Here is a 26,131-nt window from a genome sequence, read left to right on the forward strand (position 1 = left end):
CTCAAAAATGAAATGAAATATGAGAACAAGAGAGCAACACGTTCACCGCAGCAGCTATAGAGGTAAATAACTTCTCTTTAGGCAAGACCAAGTAATCCCTCTTATAAGTAATTAGAATCTGTTTTTACTTTTTAAATAGGTTTTAATACTGTGCAAATTTTATATTGTGTATTTATCCCCAGTGTGCTGCTTGTTAACTTCTTTTGTCTCTGAAGCTACATGTGCAAATATACATTATATTATATTAAATATAATATAATATAATACCAATTAAAATGGACTCAGACACAGTTATTAAATAAATTAATAATGATGGTGAAATCTATTCAATCAATTAATTATATCAAATGACAAAGACAGCGAGACATGTACCTGTAATATTCACATAAACTCTTGTGAAAGCTGCAAGCGGCACTGCAGCCACATTTTGCGCCCGGACTTGAAGGGAGAAAAATGGTGTGGTCTCATAGTCCAGTGGCTCGGACACCAGAATGGACGCAGAACCATCTTCCCGGTTGGGAGAGAGGTAGAAACGGACGGGCATGTTGGTTTCAGGGACCATCCCATCCTCGAGGTTGTAGGTCACTCTTGGGTCACCCAACTGAGACGTTGCCTTGACTGTCTGAATAGCATCAGAAGTTACATCATGACTGTCTTGAAAACCTGGATTTTAGGTAACAAATCAGTAAGGACTAGCTCCTGAGGCAGAAAGTGATAAATGGAGCATACATACATCTCATGATAAAGCAAACATCTATCATCTATCATGAGCAAACATCTCATAATAGGAAAAAAAACATCAGCGAGTTTATGGATATGTAGCTGATCGCTCAGCTTATATAATATCATTCTACAATCTTGCTATGCAAATTTGGAAAACATGTTTTTTTTGAGGAGTACAGGCATTCAGGAGCCCCCTGCTCAATAATATGAGGTCAATGAGTCAATCCAAGAAATAATTAAAGCATTTAAGCACTTACAGCTAGACATCTTTAAATCTCTGGACAAATCATAGAAGAAAATTATTCTATATTAATTAGTTAGTTTTAAAGATGGTAGTGAGCATATTTTGTAGTTTTGGACAGAGCCAAAATGTTTGTGAAGGACAGCAGGTCTAATTATTGATGTCATCCATAACAGGCTTAACTAAAATGTCTGGTTAGGAGGAAATCATGTTTAACAATTTCATGTGTGATTTTGTATAGTCATCCATTCATCCATCCATCTGTCGATATCTTTCTATCAGTAACTAAATAATTAAAAAAAAATAGTAGTGAAAGGCTCATGGTCACGTTTTCTTTTTTTAATATTAAGTTTTTTCTGTTTTTTAAGTAGTTTCATAGAGTGACTCTTACTTGTAGTCTCACTGTGTTATCTCAGTACTTTTTAGTCTCTGAATTCTTTTCCCATTACTGGGCAGATTATATTAGCCATTTTACAGTGATTAATTATAAACACTTAATCAGAAATCAGCCCCTGAAAATGTTCTGTCCCCTCTGTGTTGAGAGTTAAGCTCCACCCCTGAGCTGATGGGCACATTTTCTAACTTTACACAGAGCCAGGTTAGCTGTTTTTCGCTTCTTTTGCTGAGCTAAGCTTACTAGCTGCAGGATACAGCTCTATAACTAACTCCCAGAGATTGAGTGCTATCAGTCTACTCATTCAAGTCAAGACAGTGTCAAGTCAGCATATTTCCTAAAATGCTAAACTACTTTTTCCTTTGAGATTGGTCAAGTAACATTTGTTCACATGTGACAGGTTATAAGCGGTCAGACTCCAGTACGGGTCAGCAGCCTGAAAGAAACACAGGTTATGTCAAATTCTGATTAAATTTTTGCTTCAATGACTGATTATCTAAGAAAGACATAGCGTAGGATGAAAGTCAAACCTGCTGCCTGAGTCCTAAAATAACCTCTTATCAAGAAATGAGCTGCCTTTTGAAGACCTTGAACAAAAGGACTTTTTTTCCATCTCAGATTGACAGCTATAAATTTTTCACATCAAAGGAGACATTTTCAATGAATTTAATAAGTCTAGTGTCATAAAATTTGCCAAGCACATGGGATTCAATGTCATCTTTCTGCTACAGCATCACATTAGAACTCTTTTACAGGTTTTTCAGCACTGAACAACCTTCTGAGGCATATTTAAGCTCAGTGTTAGCAGAATGTCTAAATAATGGTCAAATTGCACTGATTCAGGTAAGCAAGCATTCATCTAACGTAAACAGCAAATAATAAGATTAATAAATAATAATAATGATAATAATGATAAAGGGAAACAAACATTGTAACAGAAATTGAAGTTGCTTGCATCCTTACCACTATGGGCGTGTCCCTGGCAGTGTTTTCAGGGATGACAACACTGTAGCTTTCTTTTTCCCACTGTGGAGGCTGGTTCTTCACATTGGTGATGGTGACTGCCAGCTCCACAGAAGTGCTACGATTCCCACCATCAGTTGCTATGATATCCCTTGTAATATAGGTCCGCTGTGAACAAAGGGAACAGTTCAATGGGGGAAATTATCATCATATTTGATGTTGAAATGATTACTACCCTGAAGTAAGATATTACTTTAATCTTGTGACTCTCAGTGAGAAAATGAGGCCCTGTTGACACCGTTAGCAGCAACTACCACAATGGCAGGTTTCCGTGTTTATATCTATCTGTGCAGACGTTTTAGCTGCATTATAAGTGACATTAAAAACTTTCACCATCACCTCTTTGATTATGTGTTTACTCCTTTATTAATTACATATAGGTCCAGAAATGTTTGGACACTGGCATAATTGTCAGTTTTTTGTCTGTACTCCACCAAGTTTTAAGGGTCTACAAACATGTTTCCTTTACTGCTTTGAAATTAGTTAGTCGTATACACAGTCACCTGTTGTCTTGGGTAAAACATCATATTTCTATTAAACCCCTTGAACAGTAAGTTTCATTATTGTTTCTCTTAAACTCTATTGTGCTTGCATACAAAAGCAAAATTGAGAAAATTGTGTCACTGTCCAAAAATGTACAAATCAAGCTATTTTTGTGATAAAAAAAGTTTTTTCATAGCAAAGTGTAATATTTTGCTTAATGTTTAGTAGAAGAGTTAGACCTCTGCGTGACTGTGGGGGCAGCTGTTTCTGGCAGCACAGCAGCACTAAGAAAAACATGTAGATCTGGGCGTTTATACGGATATGTCTTTGTGCGAGCAGATGCAAGCAGCGATAAGCTGTCGATCAGCTAATTGGACGACCCAAACTTGGAAACCATTTAGTTAGACTCAAAACAACAAAAGCAGCAGAATAAGCCATAGAAAAATACATTAAGCCATAATTCTGACTCCATAAAAACCCTTTTGTTACTGTGCCATAATTGAATTCCAAGGACATAAGGGAGTAAATTTGACTTGGGGACTGCATTTCATCAAAGTGGACACCACAAGAAAAAGTGAAAAGAGTCCATTTACCTAAATTAAACAATGAGTAACATTAAAATTACACTCACGCCAAAGTGAAGAAGAAGAACATTTAGAAATGTGTCCTTTTACCCACATATTATGATTGTATTTCATAATAATGACTAAGTCACAGTTACAGAGCTTAAATGAAAAATTGTTCACTATTATTTCACCACGAATTCAATCGTTCAGCTTTAACATTTCGACTACCAGCTGCATTATTCTGTTAATGTAAATCAGGGCCGGCGACTCTATTATTGTGCTGCAGTGGTCAGATAAAAACCAATCTCCCTGAAGTTCAGTATTAGATTTTCTATTTGTGGGACAATCCAATTAGTATTTTTAAAGCAATGCAACTCTTTTCCAAAGCTTGAAACCAGAGAACAAAGATTGCAATCTGCAATGCCCAATATGGACCCAGCAGCTGCTGCTTTTACATTAAATGAATATCTGACTTGGTAATACTTGGAAATTAAATTTGCTGTAATAGTGTCAGATCTCTACCAGAACATATAAAATATTCTGGATACGGTCATGGCAACCTTTTCCATCTTTTCCACTTAATTCTCTGCGGAACCAGTGTACAGTGTGTTGACACGGGATAAGGTCGGCTCTGGCTGTGCATGTCTTAGGGCATAAGAACATTCATAGTTGCTCAGTGGCATATCTCTTCCATTAAAGTGCTTCGAGTCAACTGGGAACAGTGCTTCACATTTTACTGTGAAGTGTGGTTTGAAAATTTAGCCTTAATTCTTTTTCAATGTAATCAGAAACTGCGATGAGAAAATCAAAAAGAACAACGTCTCAGACCAGCAAAGACATTTAACATTTAATGAAGTGCTTTTATGGTTACAGCACAAAGATTGTTGCAGGATCCAAATAACTTCTGAAACCACCCTAAAATATGCAACAGCTTTGTTAGGCGAGGTTTTGTGCTTAGCGTTATCAATTTTGCATGAAGTCAGCAGCAAAATTGCCAGAGACTTCCGACACCAGTGCAGTAAAAAGTATGTTAAATAATAAACAGCCCTATAGTGCAATAGCAGGTTTCTGGCCAAAGAACAGCTCCTGTTGAATAAATTAAGGTGAAAACAGGAAGCTGAGCACTGATAGGTCTCAGAAAGGCTACGACATACTTGTGAAGAATGTAAGAAATAAAAAAATGTGTTACATTACTGGCATTGGCATTATAAATCACTTGAAGTTAGCTGACAACACTCAGCTCAGTAAACTTTGAAGATAGCGTTTTTAGGTAGTTTTCATACAGAAGCGAATTATGCATACATGTAAAATAACTTGTATTCTGAAAACAACTGTGTAATTTATCTTAAGGGGATTCATCTTTGTATTTCACACTTCTCCAAAGATTGTGGCTTAGTGTTTTCATTTTTCAGAAGCTGTTAGCAGGGAGGTTAACTTTGCATTCATAATCTTCCTCACAGTGTTTCAGTTAATCACTTCAAAATACAAAAATCGTTTGTTGGTGCACACTGTCAGTCTTTTTATCAAAGTCTCAGATGATAAACGACGATGAAAGAAAGCTTTTTTTTATATATATATATCAAAGCCACAGCATTTATAAGAGACAATGAGTTGCAGAGTATGGTAATTAGCTTCTTTTAAACCTGTGCCATTAATTAAAACACTTTTTTGACAGCTACTGCAGGTAAGAGGATGTTTTTGCACATTTGAAGGAAAAGTCTTTGTAACGGAGCACTAGAAAAATGCTAGTCATTAAACAGAACCAAAGGACACACAAGCTGTTAAAATGTATTTTGAATAATTTGTTTAGGCTGAATTAGTCTCCCTCCATCTTCTTTCTCTGTGGTATTTCCACATCCAGCACCTCCGGGAGTAGACATACTCAAGACTGGTAGTGGCAGTTAGAGGCACTTTGAGGTGCCTCATTCATTAACTTTGTTGACACAGACCCACAGGCCACTGTGTGTGTCGTCCTGGTATAACTCATTTTGCGGGGACATAATCTACTTACACAGTCTCATTACGAGGACATGCCTTCATTGTACGCAAAAAAGTAAATCCCTAAAAATGAAGGTGAAGACCTGGAAAAGAACAGTTAGTGTGTGTGTGTGTGTGTCTGCACTGGCTGACAAAGACCTGTGGTTGACTTGCCTGTGAGATGGGCTGGTTAACATAGACCCATCCAGTGATGGGGTTGACCTGCAGGTACTCAGGCTGCTCCAGAGACATGGCGTAAGTGATAGCTGCATTAGTGCCAAAGTCATCATCGTGAGCAGCAACACGCAGAAAACTGGTACCGACCAAAGTGTCTTCCCTCAAAAAATCTGCACGGGAAAGAAATAATGTATGTGCGCTCACTTTACTGGTCAAAGAACTTGCATTGTAGTAGCTTAGAGCAAAGGATGATGAAGATCCTTAGGGACAAAAATAAAATGTCTCTAAAAACATCCTCAATTAAATCAAATTACTATATAAAGGTGCACAAAGTCAATCAAATTCTCTATGACTTAATATCAGTTTTATTTACTTCTGCATTTTTAATGGTCCTGGTTGTGCCCCTGCTTTATTAATGCTATGCATATTTCATTTGGACATCAACAAGAATAACATTCATCCCAAACTTACACTCATAGCGCAGATTCTCAAACTTGGGGCTGTTATCATTTTGGTCCAGTATTTGGATGGTTAGCTGACAGATGCCGATCAGTGGCTCCTCTGCCCAATCAGTAGCCGTTACTGTGATCGAATACTCTCTTTGCCGCTCCCTGTCGAAGCGCCGGGCTGTCACAATCACTCCTGTAAATACAGAATAATGATCAAACATACGCACGGCAATACCACACAGTGCTTCTGCACCCCGGTATTTCCACCAATCAACCCAAGATTTTGTAAACAAGTAAATAATTATGAATTTATTCGGAGAAAGTCGAGCATTCCTTTCAAGTGCGGTGACTTTGCTATTAAATCTTGAGATGAAGAAAACTGAGCACGAGCCTAAAAGAAAATGACTGACAGAATAACATGTTGTCTGCCCGTGCCAGGACTTCTGAACAGCTTCTCTATTTGCCTACCCCTTAATTATGTACACTCATTTTTTATAATCACACTGAGCTTCTCCCAAATTTAATCAAATGTTAATCAGTATACAGGTTTTGGCATTTGACTTAAATTCCTAAGAATAACAAGTCAACGTATAACAGTTGATATTGTATCAGTATGCATCCTCCTCACGTCTCCACGCCTCAGCTCAAAATTACCATTAGAGATGGCAATTAACATTTAAATACAACACATTCTACCTACAGCAGACTCTCTGCTCTATGTCTAATTGAGACCTCTTTTACCCCAGACGAACTGAAACTGTTCTACCTGTGTCCGGATGGATTCTGAAGGCAGGCATTGCGCTGTCTCTATGCATTAGGCCATATTTGACTTTTCCATTTGCCCCCTCATCTGCATCCACGGCATGCACTTGCAACACAAAAGTCCCCGTTGGCTGGTTCTCCAGCACCGAAGCCTGTTCACGATATTGCTGGCACTGAGATAGAGAGGGGAAGAGGAAACAAGGAAGGAGAGATAAATGCAAGAAAGTAGTCCTATATAAGGGATTGTATCATCAGAATACGATAATATTAATAAGAAAAAGGGGATCAAAGAAACTAAACTAATTAAGTAGAAGGTCACTACACACACCACACAGGGCGATTCTGCACATGAAACACAATATAGCAGTTATAGATACAGTAGACCACATCTTTGGAAATGAAAACACTTGAACTGATTTCTTTTGAAGAGCCAACAGCGAACAGCTTTGTCTTTGCAAAGAATTCAATCCATTCCCCCTAATGAACATATGCCCCAGATAAAGAGCAGCTCTCTGGAGTCGTTCTTTTTTGTAATCAGATATAAAAGCCAGCTACTCTTTCAACAGAATGACCATGAAAAAAGAAAAACAATAGACAAGGAGGAGCAAGAATGAAATGGAGAGAAGGAGATGGATCAAAGGACGTGAGCATGCAATTAAAAGAAGAATAATGCAAGAGTTCATGGGACGCGATGGCACAGACAGCATGGCCGGAGGCAGCTGTTCATAAAAATCACATAATATAAAGCATAAGGTCATGCTGGCCCAGGTGGTTCTGAGGCATAACTTGATATTCAAACAAATCAAGTTGCCAAGAGTTCAAACCCGCCCGGAAGACCCAGGAGCTCCAGCTCTGCATGAATATGTCTTCTGCCGAAGTTCAAGTCATTCCTAATTAAGGAGGAAGTTAATTAAACAGGTACAGTATATTGTGATGATTTTGCAATTTTTTCCTAAATTAATTGAAATCCCACTAGACTGCCTAAAGATAGAGTGGGTGTGCAGGCTAATCGGAACTCATGGGAAAACAGAGCAGAGAGAGACGGAGGCCAGGGAAATGAGAACAGAGCAAAATATAAGAGTGCTAGAGAGTGAGGCGAGAAGAGGGAGGAAAGAGGAACAGCTGAAATGCAATGAGGGGATAAGACTGAGAAAAATACAACAATGGATTATAAAAGGTTCACGTTGACAGCAACAACAAAAGAAGGAATGCCTGAAAGGTCTGACATTTTGGGAAATACATTTACAGACTCTTTTGCTAATAGTTAGCTGAAAAGATCAATACAACTCTCCTTCCATGGCCTGCATGGTGAATATATAGCTTGAACCAGTAAGTAGTTAGCCTATAAAGACTTAAAACAGGTTGGAAGTGTCGCACTATCCAACGGTGCTGGAAAAGTCTTGAATAAGAAATAGGTAAACAACCGCCCATAAATACATTTATTTTGAAGGCACTACTTTTCTTCTTTGTCCTTGGCTGTTTTACTTTCCTTCCCTCCTTTCTGATTTTCTCACCCATGACCAATTAGTTATACCTGCTCGTCGATACCCCGTCCTTCTTGTGTGTTTAATTTGTCTTTGCCATCAAGTCTTTGTCAGATCGTCTGCGTCCTTTGCCCACCTCTGAGCTCCTGAGCCTTTGTCCGTCATGCTGTCTACCCTGGTATCTGCCTGCTTTTGCACCTATAGTTGTGCTAAGTCTCCGTGTGTTTTTCCACTTCCATTTTTGTTTATCTTCTTGGATTTAACCATTTTTTTGTAGGGAATAAGTAAAAAACTAAATGTACTAAAAGTACCAGGGTTGTCTTCCTCACCTCCTCAAATATAGGTTTGTTGTTGTTGACATCATCAACCCCAACGATGACCCGGGCAGTCGAAGACAGAGGGTGTGGTCCGCCTGATGCATTGTCATCTGTGGCCGTTACATTCAGGACGTACTCCAAACCTTGAAGCTTGGGCAGGGGAGTCGAGCGGAGACGGATCAATCCTGCAAAGAGCACAGACCACTTAAATTACTTCTTGTATAGTATATGGTCTACACTAACAGAGTACATACAACCATTCTATAGCTGCTAAGTAGGATGTTATTGCTGCTGAGGAAGTGGACGCATAGTAAGGGATGTGCTATCAATAAGAACACACTAGAAAATGCACACTGCATACTGTTGTTCTAGACGTTGGAAGCAAGATAGAGAGCTGTGAAAATTCAGCTCTCAAGTCCACAGAAAGGTAGAAATCTGATATACAGACTAAATCCAAAAACCAATTTCACAGTAGTGATTTTGTCACATTTCTAATCTAATAATTGCGTGCTTTCCTCTAAAGATGCCCATCCAGCTAAAGCACTTGAGCGAAAACATAAAGCAGTACAGTGAGTCTGGTCAGAAGTTAACGAGGCTCAGCAGATGCCTATTAGCTGTTCCTCTTGCCCCCTTTGTCTGCTTTCATGTAACAGTCAAGATAAAAGGTGGGATAAAAGGATGGAGCATCTGAGTCAACATCTTTCTCGTCAACAGAAATACAAAAACATCAGAGGTTGCAGAATGAGCAAGCAGCCTGTGATGTGGGGAAAACCCATTGAAGTGAGAGCATGGGGAGTTTTTTTATTCTCTTGTTGTGTTTCTATTCATCCCCTTCAATGCTCTTGATTAAAGACAACACAGCATGCTGATACACACATATGGGAGCGCCTGACTTACCTCTCTTCTGTATTACTTGTAATTTCACCTGCCCACAGAGCAGAGAAGGATCCAGGTTCTAATGACAATACATAACATTGACATTGCTGCACCGCTACATTAAAATACGCAAACTGTGGGATGTGCGCAGTAATTGTCTCGCCTTAAATGTCAGCCTTGTTTACAAACGCAACACCAGCTCAACCAGCTATTCAGCTAGACGGCATTCGTTGCATATAGAGTAAAAGGGAACCCATATAGTGATAGTGATTTCCCCGTACCCAAAGGATATCAGCCTTAGCATTTTCTTTCTCGGAGGATACACAGAAAGGGTGGAAAGAAATATAAAACGATGACACAAAAGAAAGAGGAGCTGGCGGAGCAGAGCTTGGAGATTGCGAACTATGATAGAGCAGTTGTTGTGAAATTGAATTGAAAGGGTTGGGTGACAAATGTCACAGAGATTGCCACTGGTTTTGGATCAAAGGGTAAATAAAAAAGATAAACTGTGCAGTCCTCAATGCTAGAAGGCTAAGAAACATGTGGAACATTCCTCTCTGTACCTGGAAAAAGCCAAACCAAGGACAGAAATGTCCTAAATAATGTTATAGATTTTATTTATGACCCTAATAATAGAAAGAGCAGCGTGCGTATAGGAAATATAGCTTTTATTATCAGCTTTCAATATCTTTTCACACTGCCTTTGAAAATAGAGGCCGTTCCTTGAAAGCGCAATTTGACAGAAAGCCCATCGATTACAATGAGAGCTGAATAATATGACACCTGGTTGGAAAATTAAGAAATATCACCTTTCTGGCTGTCAATGACAAAATTTTCTTCCTCGTTGCCTGCTGTTATGGAGTAGAATATAGCATCGCCATCTGGATCTTTGGCCAGAACTGTTGCAACCAGGGTGTTGGGGCCTGCATCCTCAGAAACGAATGTTCGATATCTGCAAAGAGGAACTCAAGTTTAGAGAAAGTGAGAACACATACTTGGTGGAAGTCAATAATAGAAACCCACAAACAAAGAGACTAGAGATATGAATCATTTACACAGTCCAGGGCATCGAGAAGCTGATTAGACTTATGGTTGTGGCTTTTACTTGTCACTATGATTTAACCTGTCCTCTTAGCTGGCCAGACCAGAGACAAATGATAATGTCTACTGGGATTTTGAAGCCATTGAACAAATGGTGCTTCCACAAACCCTGCCCACTGTGGGCCATTTGATCCACTGCCTTTTAAAATGTCAACAGTGATTTGCTTGCTCTGTGGTGCTGGGTAGCAAAATGCCCAGCAAGACACAGGAGACTGATATACCGCTGTGGTACAAAGCACAATGGGGAGGAGATTAACTCTGTGACTAAGAGGACGCACAGATGAAGAGAAGAAAAGAAAAAGGTGAGAAAGGAGCAGCTAGGTGACAAAAACGAAGGCTGTCAGTGAAATGACAAGTAAAGTGATATGTGGGAGTGGGAGAAAAAAAGAGAGGAAAAGAGGACGGCTGAGAGAGGAGCAGGCTATAAGAGGGGGCGGTGTTCTCACAGAGTTCGAGTTGATTCGTCAGCAGAACTCATCCCCTGCGAGATTTTGTGCTGTATCCTCTTCTAATGCGTGTGTGTGTGTAAGTATGCGTGTACGTGGGGTGGGGCTGCGGTGTCTATGGTGAAAAGTCAGAGGTGATTGATGGTTTACAGAAGAACGCTGATGGGTGATTCATCTCCGCCAGCCTCGGCAATCTCCGTGGCAACATGAGTGACCTGTAATCTGTCACCCGGCTCAGAGGCCACCTCTCCGCAGCTCTGAGGGGATGAAACATATACACTCCCTTTGCTTTTCTTCCTGAAGCGTCTTCCTACATCTCACTGAACTGTGAAGTTGTGCTCAGACACGGTACGCCTGCCTGCCTGTCTGTCTGCTTCCCTGCATGTCTGGACATTTTGCATTTCCATGGAGTCTCTCGCTGTCTGTCCCTCACTTCAATCACATTTAGCCACTCTGTGGCTCATTCAGATGCAAACTGAGAGGAAAAAAACACTAGCCCGTCCACTCATCTGTCAGGCAAGTATCTCAATTAATCTGAATGTAAGAGTAATTTCTTAAATGTTAATGTGCACACTCTACCTCCACACGAGTCTCTGTTCTTTTTTGAGCACTACAGCCCAATTCTAATCTGCAGCCTACAGCCTCTCGGTGCACTTGCACATTTACATGGAGGCTCCGCCACATTAAGTGTCATTCCAACCCTACTAGCCTTAAGTGTGAGTGGGTTATGAATCCTTCCAACACTGAGACTGCATCAGTGCAGGCTTACTACCCACAGTGCTGAAAGGTGAAGAGCTTGTTTTGTTTCCTGCATGAAGGAAACTCCACGCATATGATTGTTGTGGTTTAGGGTCTTTACCTTACAATTTAAAGTGCCTTGTTGTGATTTGGTGCTACATAAATAACACCGAACTGAACTGCATTCATAAAATTGAGTTATATGTGATTATTTCAGTAGGACTGCATCTGTAATGAAGAAAAATGAAATGGCTTCCCTTAAAACAAAAAACCCACAAGTTGTTTTTTGTTTTTAAATCTTACAATAAAACAATGTTGCTTCATTTGTTCCTTTTTGCTTTCAGCAACCAAATCTTAACTTTATTCTGCTGAATGTATCTGAAATATTCTGTTCAGCACTTTCCACCTTTTTTTTAAGTGCTTTATAAATAAAGATTACTATTTTCCATTCTGGTTATAGAGGTCAAGAAGAAGTTGGAGAAAAGAATGAAGAAAAGTAGAATAATTTCAACAAATGCTGAATACTGTCTGTGCTTTAAATGATTGAATACAATTCAAATGGAGCACACACTTTTTTCAGTAGAAGATAGACATCATCTTAATAGACCTACTTGGCACATTCTCACAGAAAGCACTGTTACTATTAAATAATGGCGGGTCTTCCCAAAGCTTGCTGGTATATTCTACACTACCCCTTAATTAAGAGACTCTCTGCAGACACAAGTGTGACTCAACACAGAGTTTCACTCATCACTGAGTTGGAGGAAGTAGCAGTCGAATTCGAATTGGGCCCCTGCTCGCTTCCCTCACAGCATTTATCTACATCTCAGAGAGCCATAGTGTGAGGAAGCGCCTAACACATGCTACCTGGCAAAACGTCTGCATTTCTAACTATCTGTCTGCTGGGAAGAATATTTGCCTGACTGCCGACAGGCTTCTCTGTTTATCTGCATATCTGACTGGCTGTCTCCTGTCTACTCGCAGTGTATGTTTTGGCATTCTCTACTTGCTTGCCCTGCAACCGTGTTTCAGTGTGTTTTTCTTTTCAGTTTTATGTTTGTCTGCCTACATCTCCACCTTTCTGCCCACCTCATTGTTTGGCTGTGTGTCTAGCCAGTCACTGAGACTGACACCTGACAACGCAACAAGAGCAGGTAACAGAGGTCTGCAACAGTCTTGTGTGAAGGTCATTGAAACATGACTGACAGGACAAGCAGCTTACTTGTTCGATAGAATAAATGTAGCAGAGCCACAGTGACAGTTGCTGCCCACCCACTTATGCAGCTTTGCCAAAAAGCCACTCTGGGACACACTGGATTGCATCCATATGTCAGTTTGCTGCATACCTTTGGAAAAGGCCAAAAATAAAACCCAGAGAGTGTGAAGTGAATGCTCGAATTCACTACAATATTGGACCACAAACATTTTGAGCTATCCATCAGAACATGCTGTGAAACTAACAATGTCACACTTTGTGATTATTGTGAGTAACAGACTGTTTTGATGCCAGATGGCTGTGATTAACACGCCAAATAAAACATATTGAGTTTGTCTTATGCTGGTGGATTCACTACAGCAGTTTGGAGACGAGTTGGCCACTATTCACAACAGGACTCCCAGCATCAAATATTATTGCAACGGATAGCCTCAAGGACGGCAGGTCTGTGATGTATGATGTAACAGCCCATATGTCTGTGATGCAACTACCTCGTCTGCTCAAAGAGTAAAGCTTTGATAAACTCAAATATGATCAGCTGGTGGATCAGAATTTAAGCAGTGGCAGCAATGGCAACATTATTTAAACTCTGCTTGAGTTTGATGTTAAAAAATGTTCAATTCTGCATAAAGAAAAATGCAACAACACAAAGACATCCATGCATTGGATATTTTTTATAGCCATTTATTGATTTTTTTTTTTCCATTGCACTTTTGTATCTCAGCCTTAGTTTTTTGATGCAGCTGTTTTATGTTTTCAAACAATAGTTGCAAATTAAGATGATAAACCATTGATTTTGGTTTGTGATGGGGAAAAAAAGACTACTTACACAGGCTGGGAGAATTCGGGGGCTTCATCGTTGACATTCGCCATCCTCACACGGACGGTGGCAGTGCCAGAGTGAGGTTCGTCCCCACTGTCCACCGCCATCACCACAAACTCATACAGATGATTAGGCCTCTCATAGTCAAGCCGTCTCGCTGGGAAAACAGTCCCATGGGGTGAAATGCTGAAGTCCGGGCTCAGGGTGTAATAGGTGAGTTCAGCATTTAACCCTGAGTCACAGTCCGTGGCTAACACTGGCAGGGGGAAAGACATCACACGAGAGCCATCAATTACGAGTTAATCGAAAAGGGCTGATGAGATGTGATCAGCTCATGAATATGTTGACATCTGTGTAGATCATTATCTCTTTATGGCCTTGCTAAACATGCGATAAATCACGAGCTATGACAGCTACTATTACTTGAACAGAAACGGTGCCCTTCCAGAATGATTACTATCATTTGACAATACGAGCTTAAAGACAGCAAAAAGACAGAGTGGAATGCACAGTGTTTGTGTGTGGATTTGGAAATGATTTTATTCTGGGGTAATTATAGAGAAGAAACAAGTATAGATTGGTTTCCAATGTGTGGTGTGATTTTCTCTAAGAGTATAGCCACAAACACTGTGTGAGTTTCACTTAAAATCCCTGTTTCATGCACATCCCCTCAAGCTTATAACAATTGTCTACTGCATATTCTTTTGATGTGTGTATTTTCTGTGTGTCAAGTATCTGCACCAGCAAGCAGCCTGTGCGTGTCAGTGCCATCTGAACATCTTGTAATACATTTCCAGACAGGTAATTCACTACGCACCCTTTGCATTTAACTGTTACAGTGTGACTGACTCATTAAAAGGTAAAGACAAAGTGAAAGGGAAGTAAATCTCCTTTGAACCTTGCTGTTACTGGCTCAGTCTGCACAGTTTCTTTTATCTTCTTCAATCGGGTTTAGCTATAGTTTGGTCCATACGTCTTTGGACAGTGATACGTTTTTCTAAGTCGGTCTATGTACACCACCACAGTGCATTTTAAATCAAACAATCAATATGTGATTTTATACACAGTCCTACTTTTTCAGAGGCTCAAAAGTAATTGGACAAACTAACATAACTATAAATAGATAAATTGTTTCAATACTTTGGTGGAAAATCCTTTGTAGTCAATTACTGCTTGAAGTCTAGAACCCAGTGGCATCACCAAATGCTCTGTTTCCTCCCTTGAGATACTCTGCCAGGGATTTTCTGCAGCTGCCTTCAATTGCTGCATGTTTGTGGGTCTCTTTGGCCTCGATTTTGTCTTCAGCAACTGAAAATCATGCTCTATTGGGTTGAGATAAGATAAGCTATTTGGCCATTAAAGAATATCCCATTTCTCTGCCTTGAGAAACTCTTGGGTTGTTTTTGTGGTAGCTTTAGGTCATTATCCATTTGGAGTGTGAAGCACCATCCTATCAGTTTTGCTCAGAGAACAGAGCTCTTTAAACTTTAGAATTAATTCTGCTAATTTTATCAGTAGTCACATCGTCAATAAACACCTGACCCGGTTCGACTGGCAGCAACAAATTCCTCCACCATGCTTGACAGATGATGTGGTATGCTTTGGATTGAGAGCTGTTCTTTTTCTTCTCCATACTTTTCGCTTCCCATCATTCTGGTACAAGATCGTCATGGTTTCTAAAGTTTTTTTCCCCCAGACTGTGCTACCTTAGATGTGTCCTAACAAAGTCTAATCTGGTGTAACCACTGGTTCCCACCATGTTGTAAACCCTCTGTATTTCCATTCATGAATTATTTATTCCCTGATTGTGGACTTTTGTGTTCTTGACTCGTTTGTATATTGTGAAGAAGACGCACTGTAATAGACATTTCATTCCATCACTTTGACATTTTAGTTACCTGTGCAGTTCACCAGTTTAAGTTACCTTGTTAATCTAAATTAGGGTGGTTTTACAGAATGATACAGTCCTATAACTGCACTGAATATCAGCTATAGTCCTGTTGCAGCATAAAGGTCTCCCTTTTATACTTCTGCTTTTCAACCCTTTAAGATGACACTTTGTCTCCATTTTCTTTTCATCTTTGATTCCTCTGCTGCCACCACACTGGTTATGTTATTTTTTTCTCGGTGCATCGGTTTGTATTGGTTGCCATTGTCTCCTGCCACTGGCTTTGCAGTGCCAACAGTCTTTACCGCTCCAGGCTGTTTATTCGAATGTTTTGAGATTAAATTTGTTCCATTTTTCTCAGTCAGAATGCACCAGAAACAATTGCCCAGCTTGAGATTCCCACTGTAGCCAGTGGGGTAAAGAAGTCCCAGAGGCACAGCAACATTTGACAATAACTAAAGAGAGAGCAATGTGAAAGGCCAAACAAATAGCCCCGAATAATGTTTTCTTTTGGGGTTTGTTTTTGCATATTATGTGGCGTGTTTAACATTTCAAGGGTTAACTTTGTGAGTTAAATATCACGCATGGTGAAAGAATCCCTTTCAGATAGTTCTGTATCTGTGGCTGTGGCTAAATACTGAATCTCATACATACAGAATCCCAAAACACTCAGATCTCATGAGTGCAGTTAAAAGAGTAATTTTAATCACCAGCGACAGTGGCAAAAGTGTGTGAGAGATACAGGGTCATGAATTATGAAGCAAACAACTGTATCTGATTAAAAACACACCACACTCTGTTTCTACACTTCCCTCAATAGGTTTCTTAATTAGTGTGTATTTTTACAAGTTAAGCAGTGATGACAGCAAAACATATTCTTTCAACCTCATAATTAAAAATTATAAGCTAGACCCATGCAGTAATAGATAAACTGCCATTATTCATACAAAACGTAATAAATCAAAATGTATGGTGGGGTTTTTTTTTTAGCAGCTACACTGGTTCAGTATGTAACAGATTATGATGTAAATACAAAACACTGTCACTGGGAAACTCAAGGTCAGACGAGAAACTCTTCTGTTAAAATTCAGTTGCTGTTTTACCCTGGGAAAAAGTTACTTTTTATAAAGTTTCTTTCTTTAATTCAAAAAGAACCAGATGGATGTGACATATGGGGTCAGAGGATTCTCACCCTGCAGCAGGGATGTTGCCGTGGTTACAGTCTCGGGGACTCCATCCACACTATAGATGGACTGAAGAAACTCTGGGACACAATCATTCTCATCCGTTATCAACACCTGAACCTGATTAGTGCCGGCGTGATGGGATAAGAGAGGAGAGGAGAGGAGAGGAGAGGAGAGGAGAGAGGAGAGGAGTCATACAATCAGTATATAAGAAGACAAAATTAAGCTTTTCAACTCTCAATTCTAGAAAACAACCATATGAAGGTTTCTGTACAGGAAGCAGACCCGAAAACTTAATCTAAATTGCATTTTATAGCTCCCCAAGTTGCCAGTTCAACACATTCTTTATCTTCCACTCCATGATTTTCTTCGAGTCAAAAATAGAAATGTTCTTAGCATGTGTGTGCCTCACTGTGCGCATTTGCGACAAAGGCCCTTAGTCGCCCCTCCGCCCTACAAGCTCCCTGTCACCACTGTGTGTAAAGTGTGAAGTGACAGCTGAGTAATAGTCCTGAAATAGCTGGGATAGGTTTTCCCAGTTTCCATCTCTTATTCCACAACATGCAGCTGAGCAGAAGGAGGTTGTGCCCGCTAAATCTGCGGTACAGAGTAAGAGGCCGACATGATAATTGGGCAACAAAATCTTTTCAATTAATAATTGAAATCACACTGCAGTTGTAAATAATTTATCTAGAAATATTCATTTATGAAGGATATTTTCAGATTTTGATTTCTTGTGCCTAAGAGGGTGCTATATTTTGCAGCGTTCATCTCTAGATAACAATTGACAAAAAGCACTTAGTGTGAGACACGAAGGCGAAGAGTGAAACCGCAGAACAAAACTTCACTTGGGTCACCAGTCTACTTGTTAACATTTAAAAACCATTCAGGCGTGCCACTGCTGTAGACAGTTGCAAACTATGCTGCTCCTCTTTTGTGGTTATTGCCAAGCAGTGTGATGTCAACAGGTCACTGTCGTTAACCGTTATGAGCTATTTCGATGAAAACCTGCCTGCCTCGGAGCGTTGTGGCAGTCCAGTGGGAGAGCGCGACAGACAAAATCATCCAAACAGCAGAACATATTTTGTTATTTCATTTAATTCTCCAAAGTAATAGTAAATGCCTGAGTCGCAGTCACAAACATCACAGCGGACCTCAGCTTTGGCCTCAGATTACAACAGAGCTCCTATTTAGTGCCCGTATCTCTGTCTAATTAAACTAACCTCTGTTGCAGCGCTGAGGCTGCCTGGCTCTTCACTGGCTCGCACCATCAGAAGGTAGCGTCGCTGGTCATTCTCATAATCCAGTGTCCTGGTCAGGCTGATCTCCCCCGTCTCCTGCTGAATGCTAAAAAGGCTACTGGGATTGATCAGCAGGCTATAGCTGATTTGCTGCTTCTGGAAGGAGATGGCAAACACCACCAGGAAGCTGTAGAACAAAGAGAAAGCGATTAAAAGAAATGGAAAAAAGAGTCTTTATTGTTTGATTTTAGCTGCAGCCTTGTTGAATTAGAATCGAAATCCTCTTCTCCTACATCAGCACTGTGCTGTAATGAAATCAATTATTGTATGGCCCATTGGCTATGTGCTATAAACACAGTCAATCAGTGATCGTCAGTTCTGTGTAATAATATGATACTATTATGTAGATATCAGTGTTTGTTTTGACAGTGAAGAGAGTTTGCATTCCCTAATAGTGTGTGATGATAATAAGTCAGTTCATGCTTGAGTGCACTGCTGTGAACAAATGAATATTTATTAACAAATTCTTAACAAGTTATGCTTGAGATCTGACACCTTTTGTGTGTTTTTATGCATGTCTGCATTCATTATTGTAGGACTTATGTCAGCAGCTTATGTCATAGCAGAGCTATACATACTGGAATTTCAGTGATTTACATTATTATGCTAAAGTCTGCATGTGTAACTGTCCTCATGTGAGTCACTCCGTGAGACAGCACATCGTCTCATGCCTGCATTCATCTTAGTCTTTGTTAATTTACAGAAATTAAGTGTATTAAAAATATGTCTTCTATATTGTTGCATTTTTAATGTTGTGCTTGCAGTATTGGGCAATTAAACATACCGAGGCAGCAATGAAGAATCTGACACAAAGTGTTTGCTGATAACCAGATGGCAACAGATGAAGATCTAAAAAGGCCTGGCATATGTGTTTAACAATAAATGATTTGTAAAGATATAATAATTTCGGCTTTACAGAATGAATATAACACAGAAGAAGAAGAAAAGCATTTTTCATGATATTTTGCTCCTAATACGCAGCTGGAACGTATCCCTGAGTATGTTTATAAGAGGATGCAAACACAGGCAGTACTCACGGCTGTCCCTCAGGTGTGTTTTCTGGTATTGAGATGGCATAGCTTGTATTGGTGAATTGCGGCGCTCTAGCTCCCGCCACCACAGAGAGCATGGCAGGGGCACTGCGGCTCCCCATGCCGTCAAGGGCCACCACGCTTAACAAGTACTCCCTCTCCCTCTGAAGTACCAGCCCTGTGGTCACCACCTGGCCTGTCTTCTTGTCAACAGCAAAGCAGCCATCACCGCCTACAGGGAAATACAATGACATTATTTTCCACAACTGGATCCAAACCAATGCACGGGCGATCGCCTGAATGCAAACACAGAAATGTTTCCTGAATAGCCTTTTGAAAGGGATTTCTGTCTTACTGTGTTTGTGGAATTAAGATTTATACAATCTGTTAAGCTCTAATAGAATTAATAAATATGATTTATGTATAAACACATTTAATTTTATTCATTCTGTGCAGTTCCTTAATCATAATAGTCAACAACTGTTGTCACGTTTAATCATTTTTGGACTTTTTACTTATATTAAAATCATTTGATAGTTTATTCACTGTCAACAAGAACTTCAATTATTTTTAACTCTTATTTGTTTTTAGGCAGTCTGATAGATATTTAACAGCAACTGCATTTTTCATTTCACAGACACTTTGGACCAAAGTAATGAACTAATGACAGGAAATTGAAGGTAGTGTAAAAGAATTCAGATCATAAACAGTTTAAACTCTTAAAAATTACATCTTAGTTACTATAAAGCATGTTAGTATGTACCTTAATTGTGTGGATGCTTTAAGCATCCACACTATTGAGTTCCTGTTTCTCTTTATTCTTTATTATTATTATTATTATTCTTCAAGTTGCTCCGTTTTTCGTCCTTTAACTACTTCCACAATTTTTGTGCTATTTTCACCATTCAAATTTTAAACTATTCTACTATTTCTGCTAATTTCTGCTATCATTTTTGCTATTTATTACTATTATACTTTTTAAAATATTCCACTTTTTTCCTTTAATTTGTCCCATTGAAATGAATGGAAAACTTCCAAAATTCTGCTAAATTTTACTTGTTTTTGAAACATAACTACTTCCTCATACTTTCGCCTAGAACAACCATTCAAACTTTAAAATGTTCACAAATTATTGGGCTATTCAGGTATGATTCAGCTTTTTCAAATCTTTTACTGTTTTACTTTTATGCCTCTTAAAGTTTTGAGTTGCACAATTGTGATTTTTCACAAAATACATGCGTTGTTATGGTTGCTATGCTCTTGGCTTCCAGTGTGTCACTGAAGGTTTTGCAATTTTCACTTCATGTCCGAACAACTTCTTGCTACTTGCTCAATTTTCACTCAACTTCCACAAATTATACATCAAAACGTAGGTATTTTTGCTGGCTTTCAGAAAATGTCACTATCATTGTTGTGGGATTTATAGAATTTTGGCAAATCTCCTCAGACCAACACAAGGTCTCAAAACTCTCCATATAAAGTCAATGGAGAGCTTGTTCAAAATCATCGCTGGATTTCTGTAATGAGAGGCATATTCGAATCGTCATATCTCCTTAACGAAGCGACTTTAAGACATGAGGCTTGTCCCGGTATATCTTCAGACACCCCTGACGCTCACAATTCAAGAATTTCTTTCTCACCTATTACCATTTGGCCATGAATTACGTTTGTTTGAGGGTAGGAAATTTGTCCCTCGCTCAGATTTCTTCAGATTTCAAACTGTGGAAATGAACCACTTTTTTCTCTCGTCCTAACTTTTTGTTGGATTTCCACAGAGACCTGAAAGTTTCCATGATTGTTCACCAAAGCCTGCTGTCTCTTACGGTGAAAGAATGATATCGATACTCCAAATAGATTTCGAGTTAGAAAGCGTTGTTTGAGGGCAAGTCAAAGCAGTTTTTGCTTCGCTCTGCTCAGTTATGGTGCATTAGAAGTCAAATATCTTTAATAATTCATATTTTAATGATAAATTGTTAACACTGGAAGATTCCCCCATCTCTTCTGAACAAAACGGTGTAAGAATGACCGCTCTAGCCCCTACGGTTAGGAAATTATGGTCATTTGTTTGAGGGCAGTCGTCACTTCACTATGAGAAATAGGCTGCAATAATCCTGTGCCTCTCTGTGCTGCGTGTGTAAAAAGGGTGCACCTGTTTTGGCGGGAAAACGTAAACAGCCACTCTGATTGGTGGATTTAAATTCGGCAGCTCTCTCCCTCTGTGTGTGTGTGTGTGTGTGTGTGTGTGTGTGTGTGTGTGTGTGTGTGTGTGTGTGTTTAGTGGGAGAGAGAGGACCCTGCCCTTATTTGGCAGCATGTCATTGTAGGATTTAAATTGAATATAGTTAGACTGGTTGACTGGATTAGAGCCTGTGTTTGTGTGTCCCTCTGTGCATTTGTGTTTCAATATGCCTCCATATTTGTAATTTTGTAAGTTATTACTATTCTGCTAAATCATACTATTTCTGCTTTTCATAAGATTTGTGCCTAATATAGTATTTCTGCTAAATTATAGTATTTATTCTTTTTATAGGATTTGTGCCTAACATAGTATTTCTGCTAAATTATAGTATTTCTGCTTTTTATACTATTTGTGCCTAATATAGTATTTCTGCTTTTTATAGGATTTGTGCTTAATATAGTATTTCTGCTAAATTATAGTATTTCTGCTTTTTATAGTATTTATGCTTAATCATAGTATTTCTATATATTTCTGCCAGGTCCCCAGGCAGCCAATCCTCTGTGAGGACTTAGACATTCAAATTTTCAAATCAGGGCCTGCACGGTTTCCCAGCCAATCATATATGTGTCCTGAGGCATTCAAATTTGCATATTGGGGCCTTCATGGCTTCTAAGCCAGCCAATCATATCTGAGGGCTGAGGAATTCAAATCCACAAATCAGGGCCTGCACAGCTTCCCAGCCAGCCAATCATGTATGTGGGCTCCAGGCATTCAAATTTGCATATTGGGGAATTCGTGGCTTCTAAGTCAATAAGTCATCCATGTCATATATCTCTAAAAATTCATATTTTAATGATAAATTGTTAACACTGGAAGATTCCCCCATCTCTTCTGAACAAAACGGTGTAAGAATGACCGCTCTAGCCCCTACGGTTAGGAAATTATGGTCATTTGTTTGAGGGGAGTCGTCACTATGAGAAATAGGCTGCAATAATCCTGTGCCTCTCTGTCCTGCGTGTGTAAAAAGGATGCACCTGTTTTGGCGGGAAAACGTAAACAGCCACTCTGATTGGTGGATTTAAATTCGGCAGCTCTCTCCCTCTGTGTGTGTGTGTGTGTGTGTGTGTGTGTGTGTGTGTGTGTGTGTGTGTGTTTAGTGGGAGAGAGAGGACCCTGCCCTTATTTGGCAGCATGTCATTGTAGGATTTAAATTGAATATAGTTAGACTGGTTGACTGGATTAGAGCCTGTGTTTGTGTGTCCCTCTGTGCATTTGTGTTTCAATATGCCTCCATATTTGTAATTTTGTAAGTTATTACTATTCTGCTAAATCATAGTATTTCTGGTAGTTTTCGGTACTTGTGATAAATACAGTATTTCTGCTAAATCATACTATTTCTGCTTTTCATAAGATTGTGCCCTAATATAGTATTTCTGCTAAATTATAGTATTTATTCTTTTTATAGGATTTGTGACTAACATAGTATTTCTGCTAAATTATAGTATTTCTGCTTTTTATAGGATTTGTACCTAATATAGTATTTCTGCTTTTTATAGGATTTGTGCTTAATATAGTATTTCTGCTAAATTATAGTATTTCTGCTTTTTATAGGATTTGTGCCTAATATAGTATTTCTGCTTTTTATAGGATTTTGTGCTTAATATAGTATTTCTGCTTTTTATAGGATTTGTGCTTAATATAGTATTTCTGCTAAATTATAGTATTTCTATATATTTCTGCCAGGTCCCCACGCATTTCTGCAACTTTTCAGCTTTTTCAGCTACTTTTTGCATGCAGCTTCAGCTTTAAGCATCCACACTGCATTTTCGCAGGAAATGCAAATTTTTCTAGTGTATATTTGCTCTTCACATTTAGATGTCAGAATCACAGCATACTGAGAAGAGAAGGGAACCAAGCACAGATCCTTTAGGGACCCCAGATGCCATGAAGTGATGATTGCATTCCCTCACTTATTATTTTGAAAGAACACCGTGTAAAACTAAAGAGCAGCTCTGTGCTCAAAATGACGATAAGCTTGAATAGAGGGGCCAGGAATATTTGGTGGCTCATCAAAAACCTCATATATATATATATATATATATATATATATATATATATATATAAAGTCAAAGCACCGGTTCTGCTCGGTGAGAGTTGATGACTGGTTCAGGTCAGGTCTCACTGATATGACTTCCATTACTGACGGCAGTGCAGTGCCAGTTGAAATTTCAGCCTTGGTCCTCAGTAGTTTGCTTGTTCTCAAGGCTTATACTGACAAAGAAGCCTTTCCAAGCGCTACATTTTAAATTGTAAAGAGCGATTTTTCATATTCAAAAATATTCATATTAAAAAAATAGCCAGAAAATCTTTTCTGTGGAATTTAGAAACTAAATTACAGCTGACTTTTTATTTATTGACCTTACATCTTACCTTACAGTTTTAAATTATTTAAATATGTTTTATTTTATTCTGGTATAAATTGGTCATTAATAATATAAATGGGGGTTAGGAATAATTGTTGTTTTATTGTTGTTTGCAACAAACAAGTGTCAGAAATGGAACTGAGGATCAGTTTAGGAATGAGAAGGTACATGCACATCTTGCACTTTGTGTTTTGTGTTGTACTATCTGGATGACCATCGTGTAATTAAATAAATTATGATTAAATTCTTGTATAAAAAGAAAATCTTAGAGCAGTAGAGGTTCACTAATCTGCAAAACACTGCATCTACAAGTTGTGGAACAACTTCAGAATAATGTTTGTCAGCACAATCTCGTGAAGGCTTTGAATATCTCATCATCTAGCTCGTCTACAGTAAATAATATCATCACAAAATTCCAAAATTCTGGATAAACCCATGTGTGCAAGCTGAAAATCAGTCCTCAGGATCATCAAGCTCGCAGCCAGCACTGCATGTGCTCGAGGAAGATTCCAGAAATCACTATTTATGGACACAGTGTGCCATTCCAAACTGTGTCCACAAATACAGGATAAAGCTCTATCATACAGTCTTCTTCAGTTCAGAACGGAAGAATCCTCTTGGATGATATAAGAAACGTCTTCACAAATCAAAAAGAAGTTCAGCCACCTTCCTTTAAAGCACTTGAGATGATACGCAGCGGTAAACACGGCTCTGTTCCAACGTAACTGAGACATGCGGCTGCCATCAAAGCCAAAATGGCTTTATTTTTTTTATTAAAACGGTACATTATCTACATTTAAACATTTTAATTTAGCCTTGTTTAACTGTAAATAAACTAAGGGGTTATGAAATGTTTAAATGATTGCATTCTGTTTAAATTTACATTTTATGTAGTGTTCCCACTTTATGCCTTGGGGATTGCAGTAATTAATAAGTTTTATAATATTCAGGCTGCTGACAAATGTTATAAAATGCCAAATCCAACACCGTGTTCTTAATTCTCTCAATAATGTGACTTAATAATATGAACCAAGCCAACTTGTAAATATTGGATACAAAGATTTTTAAAATCACACAGAAAAAAAGCTATAAAATAAGCAATAAAAATGTATTAATACACAATGAAGTAACAGAACAATGCATATGGGAATGACTCAAAATGAACCACGGTGCTAATGTTTATTGTAACAAAGGAAATGTCTCCCTTTCAGCAGTATGCCTTAATGACTTATTGATGGGTTTTTTTTAAAATTATTTTGGAAATATATGGAGGTTTTGGGATCAGAGGAATAAATCAGGCAGTGGTTACACAGGTTTGATAAGATTTGTTAGGATTGTGAGAAATATAGCGTATGACCAAACTCCTTTTTATATACTCTTTAGACATTCTTAGTTATGACTTTCACCTTCTAAACATTAGTAATTATACTGACGAGTGGCTACTTTTACTTTCCAATTTAAGTTTTCATCGAGCTACTCAATTTCTATTTTCCTTAAGTTATAAAACATTTTTGTCTGACTGTGGTGTTTGTAGAAATTTTAATTAGCAGCTATGGAGAAATGTTTTAATTAGTGAGTCCCATTGTTGTTATGATCATCCTGCCATTGGTTTCCCACTCTTCCACAGACTGACAGCCAGTAGGAGCAATGCATCAACAAAGGTATCAGTGTGCCAAAGGCAGTGAAGGAAGAATGCTAGCAAGTAAACATGGAAGTAATCAATGTAAGACTCTAAATATTTTAAAAAAGATGGGTGAAAAAATCCGTCCAACACTATTGTTAAACCACAAGGATGCACACCATGCATTAGGATGAGGAAGGCTGCGTGTAAACATAACCAAGTGTTTCTATACAAAAAAAACCAAAAGCAAAAAACTCTGGAGGGCACTTTTTTACTTTTTCTGCTGCCGTTGAATACTAAAAAAAAATGGGTCAATCAGGGTGACACTGATCAACTGAAGGCTGGCTACTGTCATCTCATCTCATCTTCAAGTTTTTAAAATTAAGCACAGGATAAGAGGGTCGTTTTTTTACTGTTTTTTTTTTATCTAGTTCTTTTAAGTTTATGTTAGCTGCTTTGACAAATGTCGCTGCTTATATGAGTTCTCAGCATAGACAAGGGGCGAGACAAAGACAAGGGCCGCTTTGTAGTATTTGTGGTTTAAAGTCAAAACGTGAAGCTGTGCGATGTACTAATGCGAGTCAGAGGGAAGTCAGTAGTGTTTTGTAAAGCCCCATTGGCAAGATTAGCACATCCCCCAATCTCTGACATGTGAACAAACCTCTATCCCCTCAACCACCAGGGGGTCTACTATGGCAGACTTCCAAC

General features: G+C 38.8%; 1 protein-coding gene across 1 annotated transcript in view; it reads right to left on the minus strand.

The window, feature by feature from the left end:
- LOC120729491 (neural-cadherin-like) overlaps positions 1–26,131 on the minus strand; it is a 106,180-nt gene that overhangs the window by 34,604 nt on the left and 45,445 nt on the right. Inside the window, exons 3-13 of the mRNA XM_040025116.1 lie at positions 19,207–19,432; positions 18,092–18,296; positions 16,877–16,988; positions 13,803–14,052; positions 10,282–10,424; positions 8,609–8,781; positions 6,800–6,968; positions 6,056–6,226; positions 5,582–5,754; positions 2,322–2,489; positions 373–622 (exon numbers count right to left, since the gene is read on the minus strand). Of these exons, the coding sequence (XP_039881050.1) occupies positions 373–622; positions 2,322–2,489; positions 5,582–5,754; positions 6,056–6,226; positions 6,800–6,968; positions 8,609–8,781; positions 10,282–10,424; positions 13,803–14,052; positions 16,877–16,988; positions 18,092–18,296; positions 19,207–19,432 (2,040 nt within the window). The remainder of the gene's footprint in view (positions 1–372; positions 623–2,321; positions 2,490–5,581; positions 5,755–6,055; positions 6,227–6,799; positions 6,969–8,608; positions 8,782–10,281; positions 10,425–13,802; positions 14,053–16,876; positions 16,989–18,091; positions 18,297–19,206; positions 19,433–26,131) is intronic.

The sequence above is a fragment of the Simochromis diagramma genome, unplaced genomic scaffold, assembly GCF_900408965.1.
Source record: "Simochromis diagramma unplaced genomic scaffold, fSimDia1.1 OVJJ01000293.1, whole genome shotgun sequence".
NCBI lineage: Eukaryota > Metazoa > Chordata > Actinopteri > Cichliformes > Cichlidae > Simochromis > Simochromis diagramma.